The sequence below is a fragment of the Lithobates pipiens genome, unplaced genomic scaffold (genome assembly GCF_037356315.1).
Source record: "Lithobates pipiens isolate NorthernLeopardFrog02 unplaced genomic scaffold, aLitPip1_a1.2 Scaffold_13, whole genome shotgun sequence".
In the NCBI taxonomy this organism is placed as follows: Eukaryota; Metazoa; Chordata; class Amphibia; order Anura; family Ranidae; genus Lithobates; species Lithobates pipiens.
In genome coordinates this window covers 196,476,570-196,493,430 of record NW_027507718.1, presented here as the reverse complement: position 1 = coordinate 196,493,430, position 16,861 = coordinate 196,476,570, and the positions used below count along the sequence as shown (strand labels likewise).

The 16,861-nt window shown below is 40.6% G+C and overlaps 1 protein-coding gene across 1 annotated transcript in view; it reads right to left on the bottom strand.

Moving 5' to 3' along the window:
- The window catches only part of FRAS1 (Fraser extracellular matrix complex subunit 1), a 708,831-nt gene that overhangs the window by 344,049 nt on the left and 347,921 nt on the right, over positions 1-16,861 (bottom strand). The window contains exon 17 of the mRNA XM_077476089.1: positions 11,090-11,230. Within this exon, the coding sequence (XP_077332215.1) occupies positions 11,090-11,230 (141 nt within the window). The remainder of the gene's footprint in view (positions 1-11,089; positions 11,231-16,861) is intronic.

Below are 16,861 nucleotides of genomic sequence, written 5' to 3'. Positions count from 1 at the left end.
GATTTTAGTCCTAAACATAGCTTTAAAAACAGTCTTCCATTCCAGTATTGCCAGCTGTTGTTGGCCCAGGCAGAGTGCATTTGGTATCACTCCACCTCTGACAGGAGCTGGCATTATACAGTAAGCAACAGCTTATGGGGCGCTGCTCCTCAGCCACTTGCTTCCTCTATCGCCGGGTTCATTCACAACGCTGATGCTGTGGGATAGAGGGATGGCAACCCAAGATCTGGCCTTGCCAACCTGCAATCCCAGAGCAAAAAGTTGTGCCACGTATTATAAGGCTCCGTGGGCCACTGGTTTGCCACCCTTGTCCAAATTGAGACATTTTGCAAAAATCAGCCTGTTTTAAAAAAAGGCTAAGTTGCTCAGCAAGGTCTAGGAAGATATGTATGGCTGTTTTGAGTGCTTTTGCTTACAGTCTTTTTGGCACAGAGAGCAGTAATTTTAATTGGGGCCAGTCTGCAAAGCAGGTCTGCCAAGAAGTAATCAAAAAAACAAAAACCATCTTGCACTGTGTAGATTATTGGCATTTTAGGAACATGGAGGAAAGCACATTCCCTCTACCAGTGTTATTGGTCTAGGTAAGAAGTATAGTGTGGTGCGTTATTTACTAAAACTGGTGAGTGCAAAATCTGGTGACAATCAGCTTCTAACTTTAGATTTTTCATTTAAGCTTGGACAATATAACCTGAAAGATGATTGGTTTCTATGTACAGCTGCACCAGATTTTGCACTCTCCGGTGTTTGTAAATCTCCCCCTTTGGGTATTTCCTTTGAAAAATGAATTTGGTTAACTGGTGAGGGTAAAACAAGGCCAGATAGTGGACGTTTGTTACATACACTACACCAGCTACCATACACGTTGATCATCACCCCCCCCCCCCCTTACTCCAACAATACCTATTATAAATATATATGTTTGAGCGTAGCCAAATGCTCTCAGGATTACTTCTTGGTAACATATAATGTTGACATATTTGTTTGCCTAAAGTTTTATAAAAATTAAATGAGCTGTGCATCTTATTTGGAGAACAGATCACATAACATGTCATTGGAAGTAACCCTGGCCCAGCTTTAGGAAAAAAAAACCCTGTCTGATCCAGGTTTAGTTTCAATTACAGGTACCCCCAAAGCCAGGCAGAGCACATGTACAACAAGGCACACCAAATAACAAGGGGGTTGATTTACTAACACTGGAGAGAGCAAAATCTGGTGCAGTTATGCATGGCAGCCAATCAGCTTCTAACTTCAGCTTGTTTATTTAAGCTTTGTCAAAATAAACCTGGATTGGTTTTTATGCAGAGCTGCACCAGATTTACCACTCTCCAGTTTTAGTAAATCAACCCCAAGGAGTATTGTGCATCATTTAGTTCTGCTAGGTTGACACAGATGGCTTAGGGGTAACTCAAACTGGTGCACTCCAAATCTGCTGCAGCTGTGCATGGTAGTCAATCAGCTTTTCACCTCAGCTAGTTCAATTAAGTGTTGCCACTAAAACCTGTAATCGGATTGGTTTCTAGGCAGAAGTAAGCCTGATTTTGCACTTTCCATCTTTAGTAAATTAATGCAGGAGTCCGCCGTTTTTTTTTTTTAAAAAGCCAGCAGCTACAAATACTGCAGCTGCTGTAATAATGACACTTACCCGGCCAGCACGCCCGCGATGTCGGCACCCGAAGCCGATCTCTCGATCGTCTCTCGGGTGCTGCCGCCGCCATCTTGGGTATGGGAATCAGGAAGTGGAGCCTTGCGGCTTCATTTCCTGGTTCCCTACTGCGCATGCGCGAGTCGCGCTGCGCAATAAGGATGGTCCCCGCTGTCTCTGGGATCCGTGTGTTTCCCAGCAGACAGCGGCGGACTTTCGAAAAGGAGTGTAGATTCTACGGAAAGGGGCGTACCTTCTGCAGATATATATGCCGGAAGTGGGTGCAGATACCTGTATTGTACAGGTATCTGCACCCCCCTCCCCCCTGAAAGGTGCCAATTGTGGCGCCGGAGGGGGGGGAGGGTTCCAATGAGCGGAAACTCCACTTTAGGGTGGACCTCCGCTTTAACCCCTTAATTTGCCTGAAGCTTGCAAAATAAGACTCACTTCTGCATAGAAACCAATCAGCTTACCTGTTTAAGGTCAACCTAGCATAACAAATCTTGTCTGACTTTGACAAACCTTTTTAACAGAGCACCCTTAGGTACATGTATAGTGTAAGCTTTTAACCTTATGGAAACAATTTTTTTTTTTCTTTTGGCAGGCGATTCCGGTTACCAGCAGCTGGCGTGGCTGATGGTTCCAGTAAGGTACCCCCAGAGCTAGGCAGAACACCTATACAATAAGGCACATTAAAAAACAAGAAGCATCATGGAGACAACATTTGGCCTTCTCTAAGGCCAATTTATGTGCCATGCCAAGCCTAGGGGAGAAATCCTGTACTCTGCTCATAAGGCTGTCAGGATCATTCTTGCCTGCTGCTGTGTTACACAACAACTGCATGTTAGCAAATTAATCCTGGGAGCCTTCTGAGGATAGGAAGCCCGAGGTCCGTCAGCCAGCAGTCGCCAGAAGGGAGAGTACTGAGGCAGGAAAGGCTACTCGAGCTGGGCTCATCAGCAGATACTTTACATGTACATAATCATACCTAATTGTGAATTTTAAATAAAAAACACAATAACATCTCTCCATGACATGACAGCTGTTCTTGGCATTATATGGAGTCTGTGTTCAACATGATGCCACTGGGCAGCACAACCCCAAGATAAATGGCAAGCATTATTTATTTTCTGACATGGAGCGGAGAGGGTGTAGAACAGCTGTCTGGTGTTTGTGTGTTAGCCCTTGTTAGAGAGAGCTAACCTGTATATTATGAAATTACTTCTGCTATGTTTTTGTTGTTTGTAAAGTTTTTTGTTCTTTAGCCAAATAAGCACATGAGCTTTTTGCTTAAAAGTTGGCCACTGGAAAAGCCATTCAGAAGGACTGTCTGGAGTTACAGGTGTGTGCCTTAACAAGTACTCGTGTGATAACTGGAGCCCAATCACAGCTCCCTGTCAAATGAAGCAAAGTTGTTTGTACTTCCATAAATTAGGAACATCTTTTTTAACTTTGTGATTGTCTGCTAACATCAACAATTAACAAATATGCACAGCAGTCTTGGATGTAGCACAATACACATACCAGCATGCACACACATGGCTCTCCCGATTATATACCCAATGCCAGAAATGGACCTAAATTGTCCTGTATGCCCCATATGAAGTAATGATACTGTGGTAATCAGCACGTGTTTGCAACCAATATGTTTGTTTCACTCCTGAACTATGATAAAGTGATTTCCCAAACTCTAACTAGCCTGCACTAAGTGAAAACCTATTCTGAAATGTGACTCATATCTCAATGTCATTGTACAGGAGTGGTACTGCTTATGGATCCTGTTGGGAGGAAGCCAGCTTCACATCCTGCACTCATCTTCATTTGTGAAAAGTGGATATGTTGTGGCCAGAAATGGCATCTTGGACCTGCATAAACACCCTGGCATGTCAGAGGTGGTTTGGAAGCAGCACAGCTATTTCCTCATCCCTCTCCTCTATGGTGTGTAATTGCTTCTGTGTTTAACCACTTCAGCCCCAGAAAAATGTACACCCTTCCTGGTCAGAGCACTTTTTGCGATACACCACATAACGGATCTGGTGTACATATTACTGGGAGGGGTTGGGAAAGACCCAGCTGTCATGGTGCTTGTTGGCACCAATGACAAAGTCAGAGGCAGATGGAGTGTCCCAAAGAACGATTTTAGGGACTTAGGAGCTAAATAGAGGAAAAAGACCTCCAAGGTAGTATTTTCAGGAATACTACCTGTACATCGAGCCACACCAGAAAGGCAGAGGGAGATTAGGGAAGTAAACAAGTGGCTGAAGAGCTGGTGTAGTAAGGAGGGGTTTGGGTTCCTGGAGGACTGGGCCAACTTCTTAGTTGATAACTGGTACTATAGAAGGAACAGACTGCACCTAAATGAGGAGGGTGCAGATCAGCTGGGAATGAAGATGGACAAAAAGTTAGAGGGGTTTTTAAACTAGGCGATGGGAGGAGGGTCCAGAGGTAGAGATAGTCAGCGTGGAACATATTCCAGAGGTTAGTACTGGGGGCATTAGCGGTAGGTTGACGAAAAGAACATAAACCCAAGGTAAGTATAGTAGTAGAACTAGAGATACTGTTGTACGAGGGGGATTTGGATTTTGTGGGAATTTCAGAAAGAGGGGTATGCCTATATATCAAGAATAATGTACAGGTGAATGTGAGAGATAACATCACTAAGGGAGCTAGGGAGGAGGTGGAATCCTTATGGGTAGAGCTCCAAAGGGATGAAGCTAAGGGGAACATAATACTGGGGGGAAATAATTAGGGGGCTATAGGCCCCCTAACCTGAGGGAGGAAGGGGAGACAGATCTCCTATCACAATTTGGATTAGCAGCAAAGATGGGAAGTGTTATTATAATGGGGGATTTTAACTAGACAGACATAGACTGGGTGGAGGGAACCGCACACTCATCTAAGTCTCGCCAGTTCCTAAACGTCTTGCAGGACAATTTTATGGGTCAGATGAACTAGAAACAAAGCGTTACTGGATCTACTGATTACCAACAATACAGACCCGATCACAGATGTGGAAATATGGGGCAATTTAGGTAACAGCCATCACAGGTCAATTGGCTTCAGTATAAATCACACAAAAAGGAAATATAAGGGGAATACAAAGACACTGAATTTCAAATGAGCCAACTTCCCTAAACTACAAGCCTTGCAAGAAGGCATAAATTGGGCTAAAATCTTAGGAACAAAGAACACGGAGGAGAGATGGGTTTGCTTTAAGAGCATATTAAATAAGGGCATTATTCAATACATCCCATCGGGTAATAAATTTAAAAGAGTGAACAAAGGTCCTGGATGGCTTAACTCCAATGTAAAAATGCATATAAAAACAAAGAGAAGGCCTTCAAAAAATACAAGGTTGAGGGATCATCATCAGCATTCAGACTTTATAAAGAATGCAACAAGAAATGTTACAAAGGATGGGGAGATGGCGAAGGTATTGAATTTATTCTTCTCCTCAATCTTCACGAGGGAATCGGGGGGGGGGGGGGGGTTCAGTAACCAAAACTGCAGTGTTTATCCTCCTGACACATCACAGGAAGCACCTCCATGGTTAACAGGGGACAGAATTAAAATTAGACTTGGCAAACTCAACATTAATAAATCACTGGAACCAGATGGCTTGCACCCGAGGGTACTTAGGGAACTCAGTCAAGTAATTGCCAGACCATTATTCCTAATTTTTGCTGAAATTATAATGACTGGAATGATACCAGCTGATTGTTGAAAAGCCAATGTAGCACCAGTATTTAAAAAGGGCCAAAATACATCCCTGGGAATTACAGACCAGTTAGCCTAACAGCAATAGTATGTAAACTTTTGGAGGGGATAAGGGACTATGTACAATATTTTAGTAATGAAAGCGGTATCATTAGCAGTAATCATCAGCATGGATTCATGAAGAATCATTCTTGCCAAACCAATCTATTAACCTTCTATGAGGAGGTGAGTTGCCATCTAGATAAAGGAAGGCCCGTGGGCGTGGTGTATCTGGATTTTGCAAAAGCATCTGACACAGTTCCCCCATAAATGTTTACATTATGCCGCGTACACACGTAGCCGACTATCCGGCGGACTTAGTCTGGCGGACTTCCCGCCGGACTGTCTGTCCGACTTTCCGAACGGGCTACTTGCCCACACACGGCACTTTTTCAGCAGACTAATACGGCGTACTAAGTCCTATTTAATTTGTTTATAAACAACCTGGAGGATGGGGTAAACAGTTCAATCTCTGTATTTGCGGATGATACTAAGCTAAGCAAAGCAATAACTTCTCCGTAGGATGTGGAAACCTTGCAAAAAGATCTGAGAAAATTAATGGGATGGGCAACTACATGGCAAATGAGGTTCAATGTATAAAAATGTAAAATAATGCATTTAGTTGGCAAAAATATTAAGGCAATCTATACATTGGGGAGGAGAACTTCTGGGGGAATCTAGGACAGAAAAGGACTTGGGGGTCCTAATAGATGATAGGTTCAGCAATGCCATGCAATGCCAAGCTGCTGCTAACAAAGCAAACAGAATATTGGCATGCATTAAAAAGGAGATCAATTCCAGAGATAAAACGATAATTCTCCCACTCTAAAAGACTCAGCCGCACCTAGAGTATGCTGTCCAGTTCTGGACACTGGATCTTAGGAAGGATGTATTGGAAATGGAGCAAGTACAAAGAAAGGCAACAAATCTAATAAAGGGTCTGGAGGATATTAGTTATGAGGAAAGGTTGCGAGAGACTCTTGAGAGGGGATATGATTTTAATATACAGATACCATACTGGTGACTCCACAATAGGGATAAAACTTTTTGGCAGAAGGGAGTTTAACAAGACTCATGGCCACTCATTAAAATTAGAAGAAAAGAGGTTTAACATTAAACTACGTAGAGGATTCTTTACTGTAAGAGCGGCAAGGATACGGGATTCCCTTCCACAGGCGGTGGTCTCAGTGGGGAGCATCGATAGTTTCAAGAAACTATTAGATAAGCACCTGAACGACTGCAACATACAAGGATATACAATATAATACTGACATATAATCACACACATGGGTTGGACTTGATGGACTTGTGTCTTTTTTCAACCTCACCTAATGTAACCATGTAACCACTACATTGCTTTAACTGACAATTGCGTGGTCGTGCAAAGTTGCACTCAAACAAAATTCAAATTTTTTTTCCCCCATCAAATAAAGCTTTCTTTTGGTGGTATTTGACCACCTCTGCAATATTTTTTACTTTTTGCTATAATAAATATCCCCAAAAATATATATAAAAAACACATTTCTTTCTCAGCCTAGGCTTTTGTATTCTTTTACATATTTTTGGTAAAAAATAAAATAAAATCGCAATAAGTGTATATTGTTTGTTTTGCACAAAATTTATAGTGTCTACAAAATAGGGGATAGATTTATGGCATTTATATTATAATTTTCTTTTTATTAGTAATGGCGGCGATATGCGATTTTTATCATGACTGCGACATTGCGGCAGACACATCGGACACTTTTGACACTACTTTGGGACCAGTGACATTTATACAGTGATTAGTGCTATAAAAATGCACTGATTACTGTGTAAATGACACTGGCAGGGAAGGGGTTAAATACTAGGGGCTGATCAAGGGGTTAAGTTTGTCCTAGGGAGTTAGTCTAACTGTGGGGGGGGGGGCTCACTACAGCCTGACAGAGATCACTGCTCTCGATGACAGGGAGCAGTAGGCATCCCCCCTTTCTGCTGCTCGATGTCACGATAGTGGGCCCCCGGCGGACATCGAGTCCGCAGGACCTGTAGACATGCTCATGGAGTACGAGGCGGGTGTGTGCACCCACTAAGCCGTGTCTTAAAGGGGACATACAGGTATGCCCATTTGCCCACCGGTGTCATTTTGCTGACGTAAATCAACGTGGTGCCCTGTTCGGCAAGCAGTTAAATAAATAAAATAACCTGGAATGGACATCACAGACTTTTTATTTCCAATGGTGGAGGTGCCGTGTGTTGGCAAAGAGCTGGGCATTTGGGTGAGCCTTCTCCATCTCAAACAGACACATATCCAAATAGATACAAGAGAAATACATTAAGTACAAAATCTGATTTATCAAAATGTAGGCCAGTATGGACCCTAACATTGAGAAGATCCTAAAGCTGACCTCTGTTGTGGGCCAAAGACAATCCTTAAATGTGCTTTTTTTTTAACTAGTTCAGATGAGCACAGTCAACTAGAAACCTACACCATTATTTATTTTGACAATAACAACATATAAAAATTAAAAGCCAGAATTATTAGATTGAATCTAGCCATGTATGTATCATGTCATAAAGTATGTGAAAGGGTGTGCCTGGTAGTTGGACCCTAACATCAACAATTTCTAGTAGGATTATTCCAGCTAGTGACAGGCCAAGAAACTAAGGTGGTATGCACTACTGGACTAGTGTCTGGGTTGGCCGTGATTAGCCAAGGTGGCAATTTAATTTCTTAGACAATTACCTTTTAACACATAGCACAAGGGTCTGCCTGTTTTCAGACAATTTAAAAGTGTTTCATGAAACTCATATGCTTTTCCAAATGCCTGAACATTGCCTTTAACAACAAAAATATGGAGGCCCAGCTTAACTGTCCAGGTCCCTTTCAGAGACCTGGGCTAAGGCAGACATTTCTCCAGAGCAGGAGGGGTGAGCCTATAGCCACTCCCCATATAGTGTAACTTCTGGGTTCCTCAGTGGCAAACGTGGGACTCTTTTTTGCCAGATTAAAATCACTACAGCAGCCATGCCTTAAAGGATGTGGCAATACTGCATGTGAGCCCCTATTTAGAATAAATTTGACTATTTGGCATTTTCTGCTGCAGACATCTGGCGTGTCTATTGAAGCAGCTATTTTATTTAACAGCCAGTGACCGGACGCAATTGTCCCAGATACTTAACACTAAAAATGCTAATTGGTGATGTGATTTCTTCTATTTATGCTCCATTGTATGTTTGTATATGTAGCTGCTTGTGTCCACCAGCATAGGGAAGTTGGGTAGATGCCACACTTACAAATTCTGGAGGTATAAAAATGGTTTCCACACTGTCCCTAATCTGTGATGTATGAAAAAAAGCACAGGCTTGAAAAATCATGGTCTAGCATGTCTTGAAGGCTATCCATGTATCTGTAAAAGAGTGTGTTCTCATGTGCGTTATATAATGGACCAAAAATATTGCTTGGAACATACAAGTGGGTCATGGCACGTCTACATTCCAAATTTTGCAATTAAGATGGTCATACACTACACAATGATTGTACTATCTCTGTACAACTTGACATTTAGGCTAAATAGGTAATAGGAAGACGCACTTGAAGTATTACTTCTAATTGTAGAAAATCAAACAGGCTCTGGCACTAAATCAAACTTAGGTAAGATCTAAATGATTGCACAGTGTATTGTCACCTTTAAAGATATAAAAACGTGAATTTATTGTGTTTATAAACACTTCTCTGTTCTTTGTAATGTATTGAAAGATGAGGGTAAAAAAAGAATAAAAACAAAATTGCATATATTGATAAATATCAAAAGGGGTTAATTAACTAAGAACAGCTAATGTGCCTAGCAAGACACACCCAATTAGATGAAATTAACTAATTGCATTGGGCGTGTGCTGTTATCAACGAGAAAATCGTATTTACCATAGCGGCAGTTGGAGTCTAGATTTATTATCGTGATGTGCATCCGCATGCGCCGCTTCGCATGATCAATTAATGATTTTTCTGGCACACCAATTAATGTATGAACCAGCGCAGCACATTTGTCTTAGTAAATCACCTCCTTTGTGTTATGTGGTGGCCGTCAAATAACTTTGTGAACCATGGACCATGTAGGAATGATATATATTGAGGCCTACTAAGAAGATATGCTCTTGTGTAGTATGCTCATGGTCCCTATTAGTGATTTTGTATAATCTCTCCCTGTATAATGCTCTACTGAACGTTTGAGCCATATCATTGATCTGTATGCAAGCATTTAATGTGATTTTTTTTTTGTAATGAAAATTTTTTATTTTATATAGTTGTACTTGTGTATCTCTCATTCTGGCACACTTTAAAGGCCCATCCTCTATGGGGATATCACCGCACCCTGGGTTTTGTTGTTAAAGTTGACAACAGATGATTTCTAATTCCAGTTAGTGATGACTTGATGTTTGAATGTTGTAATTCATATTTATATAGATCATGATTTCATCTATATTAAGATATCTGAATTACTCCACCACATGATTACAGAAACATCTGAGCCTACTACTCCAGTGTAGGCATGGCTGTGCACAGCACTTTATTTCAAAATGTTGTGAAAAAAGCAACAATGACATGCAACGTGCACTAAGCCAAGCAGTAATCAGACTTGCTGAGGATAATTCACTAATGGATGAATTCTGTAATGACTTAGTCCACTTTGTACATTGCTTTATCACTGGTCAGCAAACTTGATGCTCCTATGTTTTCATACATTTTTAACAAATCATTTTTTTACCGCATTCTGAATTTTTCTTACAAACCTCTGCATTTAAACTGTATACAAAACTTTAAACAAAACCAGTCACCAGCGGTTGCAGTAATCTAAATTTCCATATTGAATGTTTTATTAGTGTAGTCTTAGGTTTTCAGAATGTATATCAGGAATGAACCATTTTTTGTTATATATTTATATTCTTCTTAAGCCAGAGCTAAAGAGTTTGGCTGAGTGCAAGGCTGTAAAGCTGTCCGATCTCTTGCTTGAGCTTCAAATCACAAAGGTTCTGTTAGGACTAGCTTCTGTCAAAAAAACTACATTATCTGTTCAATGACAGTTTTCCAGCATCCCAGGAAGAGTGTCAGTCAGCCCTGAGCTCAGGCAGGAGATAAGTCATTCTCAATGAGGCCCTCACATCCTTCCAGTAAGATGTCATTTCTGCTCTGCAAAAGGCTAAGAGGCAATGATGCACTACTGTAAGAGATTAAATCTAAATCAAAACCTTTTTTTTTTTTTTTTTTTTTTTACTTTTGCCAGTTTTGTTCTATGCAAGAAATGTTGTTTACCTTAATGCCTGTAAACAACAGTTACCAATTCTATCAGTCCCATTAACAGTGGCCACAGGGTTATAAAGAGAAAGTGAATATCCCTAGAGGGAACACAGAGTAATAAAGACCTGACCAGGGCTCTAACCACTAACCAATTAGTTTAGACTTTACATACATTCTAACCATTCAAGATTCAGATTTTTGCAAGTGTCTGTTGTCTGTCCATTGGTTCTCTTTTTGGTCAGAAGATAAAAATACCAACTGGCAGTCAGAATACCTTTGGCCAAGTGGTTAACAAAGGAAAAAAGGTAGATTTTACATAAATTATCAAGTGTAATGCAGTTAAACAATTTATGAATATACAGAGACATATCCTGTACAAATCTACACAACCACAAATATATAAAAGGTATTCATACCACTGCAGACAGTTCCATCAAAATAATATCCTATGCCGCAATTGCTGATACACTGTCCTTTCAGCAAGGCCAGTGGAGGGGAGCAGAAGGTGCACTGGTTGGCTAGTGGTCCGGAACATGATGCACATTCTTTGTGACAAGCTGTAGAAACAAGGAACATTAGAACAGATGCTTCATGAACAAGATCATATTGCTATATGCTTCAGTTCATTCCCTTCAAGATGACAACCTCAAAAATGTCACATAGGTCTACAAATAATAATATATAATAACAATAATACAAATGAAATTAGTTGAGCAATAGGCAGTCTACTCTAAATCAGAGAAGACACTATTTATTTAGAAATAAAATCTGGGGGGACTTTTGTCATCTTCATTTGTAATTTTCTGACAGTTTGAAACAAAGCAGAAAATCATAAAGGGACACACATGATATGCACTATGTTCACTATTTTCAGAAATGATAATGCAGCAATACATACAGATGGTAATGTAGCAATACATAACGATGGTTTTCCTGTTTTATTTTTGGGTTCACATTTGAGCACAATTCTAATTTTGAGAAATAAGAAGCTATATACGGTAGCTACAAAATCAATTATTTGACAAATAGGGAGAGATTTACCAAAACTGCTGCATTCAAAATCTGGTGCAGCTGTGCATAGTTACCAATCAGCTTCTAACTTCAGCTTGTTCAATAAGGCCTTATTCACACAAGGCTGAGTCCGCCAGCTCAGCAGGAGATCTCTCCGTTGATCTCCACTGAGCCGGTGGATGACAGGTCTGTCTCTGCTCACTGAGCAGGGAGGGGCTTGTCAGAGCGCTGCAGATTCCTATGGAGAGAACGGATGAAAACGGACCGATCTGATCCGATCTGATCCACCCAGACATGATGGCACCATACGTCTGATTTTAGCAGATCGGATGGCAGACGGGTGTCAGCGAAAACATCTCCGCTGACATCCGTCTCCCCATAGGGGTCAATGAATGGCCCACTCGGATCTGCCTGAAAAAAGGACAGGCGGATACAAGCGGGCTTGCTGTGTGAAAGGGACCTTAGGCTTTGGCAATAAAACCTGGAAGCTGACTGGTTTCTATACACAGGTGCACTACATTTTTCGCACTCTCTAGCTTTAGTAAGTAACCCCAATAGGGTTTCGTTTTTATATGTTTAAAGCAGCTTTTGCAATACAAATGAAAGGACCATTTAATGCATTAGGGCACTTCCTCCATCACAAAATGCAGCTTTATGGTAAAACATTTTTTTTATAATAAATGATTAAACACATTTGCACCCACAACACCTAGGTGAGTATGATGTTCTGGGGAATGCTAAATATGTCACATTTCATTAGAACACAGTCCTGCACTGCACTGCACTGCAGGGACTTCTAACAAGATTTTGGGTAGTAAGCTTTCTCCAGGACCTTGCTGGAAGCAGTGTGACATTCCCCCCTGCAGTACAGAAATCTGGGGAAAGGTAAGATTTTTCTTACAGGCTTTAGTCTTCAACTGCACAGTTGTTAAATGTCAGAGTGGTGGTGTATTAAGCTGTCCTTGCCGTTTACTGCAAAATCCACTTTAATTGGAGTGTTTTATTCTTAATGCTTAAAGTGGTTAAGCCACTAACTGATCATTATATCTTCCCCCCTGTCACATAAAAACCTCGATTTCTGCCTGTATTAACAGTGTCTGTTATAAAGCACAGGCATTAGGACACAGCTTTTTTTTTTTTTTAAAGCACAGGCATTAGGACACAGCTTTTTAATTATTCATTTTTTCTCTTATTGAGATTCAGCATAACAATTAAAAAGAAGTCAAAGCATATATCCATAAATTACATTTCCATAATATCAACAATTTTATATAAACATCTCAAAGTATTTTATAAAAAAAAAAAAAATAGAAAGAAGAATACAAAAATAAAGAGTGTGGGGGAAGCCACTTTCCATCCTAACATATAATATGTTATAAAAAGTTGAGTTTACTCTGATGTATCCCCAGTTAAGGAACCCAACTGTTCTAGCCTGCCCGACTGTTCAGGTTCGTAGTATCCCTCAGTTCAGCAGCAAGTCATTACACCTCTATTTCAGTGAAGGGGGTGGGGGAGAAAGGATATAAAAAAAGGGGGGGGGGGTTGCTCCACTACAAGAGATAGCAAGTATCACGGATTATATATAAGGTTTACTTTAAAGTTTGGAGTTAATGTTTGGGAAGTTTTTTTGATTAGGATATTTTTGAGAAGATTTCATGTTGGGTTTGGTGACTCAAAAGTTAAGATTTATCAAATCTTTCACTGGATATACTCTCACTTAGGAGTCAGCTTGGACTCCCTTGTTACTGTAGGACACAGCTTTTTATGTGACAGAGGGGATGATATAATGATCAGTTAGTTTTGAAGCAGCAGGGAGAGGAGCAAAGCGATGCTAGTGAGAGCTGACAGGCAGGGAGGGGAGGGGAAGGAGGAGGACAGAAGAGACACAGGAGAGCTGCAGATAGCAGCGTTGTGATGGAGGCATGTACTCTGACAACGGTGTCAGGGTTCAGCAGCCCTGATATATCCTGGTCAGTGTACATTGGGTAGACACTGTCAGGATCAGCCAGGTATTTCAGGTTTTACAGGGGGTCAAAATACCCAGCACAAGCACTGTGATGCATAACATGCTTTAAGGGAACAGGATACATTTTTTTGGAAACATCAGGCATGTACATAAGAATAGAGTTGTTGCCACTTCCAAGCCTTTAAATATCTTAATGTATTTATTATTCTACCTTATATATTGTTTTCATAACAACAACTACTACTGTCCACCAGGTTGCCTTATTCTTCCCAGCTTCTTTGCCACTTGTCAGTGAAAGGGAATAGAAAAAAAAGACAGGAAGTAACACCATAAAACAGAAGATGCAGGGACTGGGAGGGGCTACATTCATTTAGCGCAATAAACTGCCCCTTTTAGCAGAGCTGTTAGTGTCTGGATATGCTCAGAGGGAGACAGCTGGAACAAATAAAGCCATAGATTACAGGGGTCGATATACTAAAACTGGAGACTTCCAAATCTAGTGCAGATGTGCCACCCTTTTGCAATCATACATTAATGCACATTTTGCCATTTTGCAATAAAGGCATATATAAATGACATAGGTACAGTTGTGCTTTCAGACAATATGATCTTTACTTCCCGTGGACCTAACTATTGCAGAGTTCTGAAAGCCCCTGACCAGTCAAGTCTGTAAAAATTCAGATAGTAAATTACACAACAATTGGTGGTTAGAGTGTATTACTTTGATAAACACCCTTAAAGGAGAAAAAAAAACACAAAAATAGATTTTTACAGTATTTCAGCAGAGATATAAAAAATGACTGCACAAGTGCTTGATATATTCTGTGCTTGAAAAAAACTAGAAACCGAATATACTGTATAACTGAAAACTGGCAAACTACTCTAATACATCAGCTGTATGTATTATTCAATATGTGTTCTGTGTAGAAATAGTAACTAGTATAAAACTACTGAGAAGAAAAGATAGGAAAAAAGTAGAAAGGTAAACACACACCCAGTGGTCTTTGAATTGGGTACACATATCTAGTACATGGTACAACTCCCTTATTGATTATCAGAACAGACTGAATGCATTGTAGGATGGATTCTCCAAGGAGCTGGAAATTCTTCTCAGGGATCTTGCTCCAAGCTGACTCCACACACATTTTTTGCACATTTTTTTGCCTTGCCAATCATATTGCAAACCTTCCTTTTCACCTTGTTCTGAAGGATTTATGATATATATGCAACATTGTCACACTGCTATTATGCTTGTTGCAGCAAAAACTGAAATTCAGCAGACTGTTATTCAAATGCTCTGTTTTAGTGATCCTGTGCTCAACATTGTCACATTTTCCTTTGCTAAGTTGACAATAGTGGAACCTGGCATGGTATTCTGCTCCTATAGCCCATCTTTAAAATGATTGGCATGTCTTGTTCTCCAAGATACTCTTTATAAACCCTATTGTAAAGCGTGGTTGAGCAGCTGTGGATTCCTGTCACCTGGAACAAGTCTGGCCATTTTCATCCAACCTGCTCCAGCTCTCTGGATGTATGTAGTATGTCCAGAGTGTAAAAGGTTTAAAACAAGCTCACTGTTGCAATAGCAGCCATCAGCTTGTATCAGTTTTTGGCTCCTGACTTTAACCACTTCCCGACCAGCGCACGACGATGTACGTCGACAGAATGGCACGGGCAGGCATATTGGCGTACATGTACGTCCAATATTCGTTGCCGCCGTGCCATCGGGAGCGCGCCGCCGGCGGCGCGCTCCCGCGCTGGTCGGGACCCCCGTGAGTCCGGTCGCGGGACCCGCGGACTCGATCGCCGCGGGCATCCCCGCGATCGTCTCACGGAGAGGCCGAATGGAGGAAATGCTGTATAAACAACATTTTCCCATTCTGCCTAGCAACTAGTGACGCTGATCTCTGCTCCATGTGATTGGAGCAGAGATCAGTGTACACTAAATGACAGCCCAACCCCCCCACAGTTAGTAACACACCCCTAGGAACACTTAACCCCTACACTGCCACCCACTGGTTAACCCTTTCACTGCCAGTGTCATTTACACAGGAATCACTGCATTTATATAGCAGTGATTACTGTATAAATGACAATGGTCCCAAAAATGTGTCAAAAATGTCCGATGGGTCCCCCACAATGTCGCAGTCACAATAAAAATCGCAGATCGCCGCCATTACTAGTAAAAAAAAATAAAATAAAAAATTATTAATAAAAATGCTATAAAACTATCCCTATTTTGTAAACGCTATAACTTTTGCGCAAACCAATCAATAATCGCTTATTGCGATTTTTTTTACCAAAAATATGTAGAAGAATACGTATCGGCCTAAACTGAGGGAAAAAAATGTTTTTTTATATATTTTTGGGGGATATTTATTATTACAAAAAGTAAAAAATAATGCATTTTTTTCAAAATTATCGCTCTATTTTTGTTTATAGCGCAAAAAATAAAAACCGCAGGGGTGATCAAATACCACCAAAAGAAAGCTCTATTTGTGGGAAAAAAAGGACGTTAATTTTGTTTGGGAGCCACGTCGCACGACCACGCAATTGTCAGTTAAAGCGACGCAGTGCCGAATCGCAAAAAGTGGTCTGGTCTTTGACCAGCAAATTGGTCCAGTCTGAAAGTGGTTAATGTGAGCCGTAGAGCCGTCAGATCACTTTTATGATACTCATGGTCCCCTTGCAATAGCAATAAAATTTAAATGATAGAAATTTGGTAAATATAGCAAAAAATGTCAAAAGCACCCTGTCACTCTGCACACACCCACAAATGCAAACATGTGCATAGGCCGCGCATGGAAAAACAAACAGTGATTGCACCACACGTGTTATGAATTTCTTTGAACAGAATGCGAGCAATAATTCTGGGTCTCTTATTTATGGTTAACGCCAAACGGATGAACTGTAAAAACATTTAAACCACCACCCATTGATAATTTTGGGTACCCTAATTTTGTGGATGCATACAGTTTTGAGGCTTAACGCATTTGGCATTTATTTTCTCCACACTAATTCTTAATCTTTTATTCTGTACAAAAAAAAAATGGGGATTACTATAGCTGTGTAGCTGTGAGCATACAATGTTATAGACAGTTTCCAATAGAATTATAACATTGCAAGCACCATAACTACTTTTGCTTAGTTCCAGAAATTATCTTTTTTACAAGGTTAAAAACATGTTTCATGGGGGGTGGGTCTCATAATA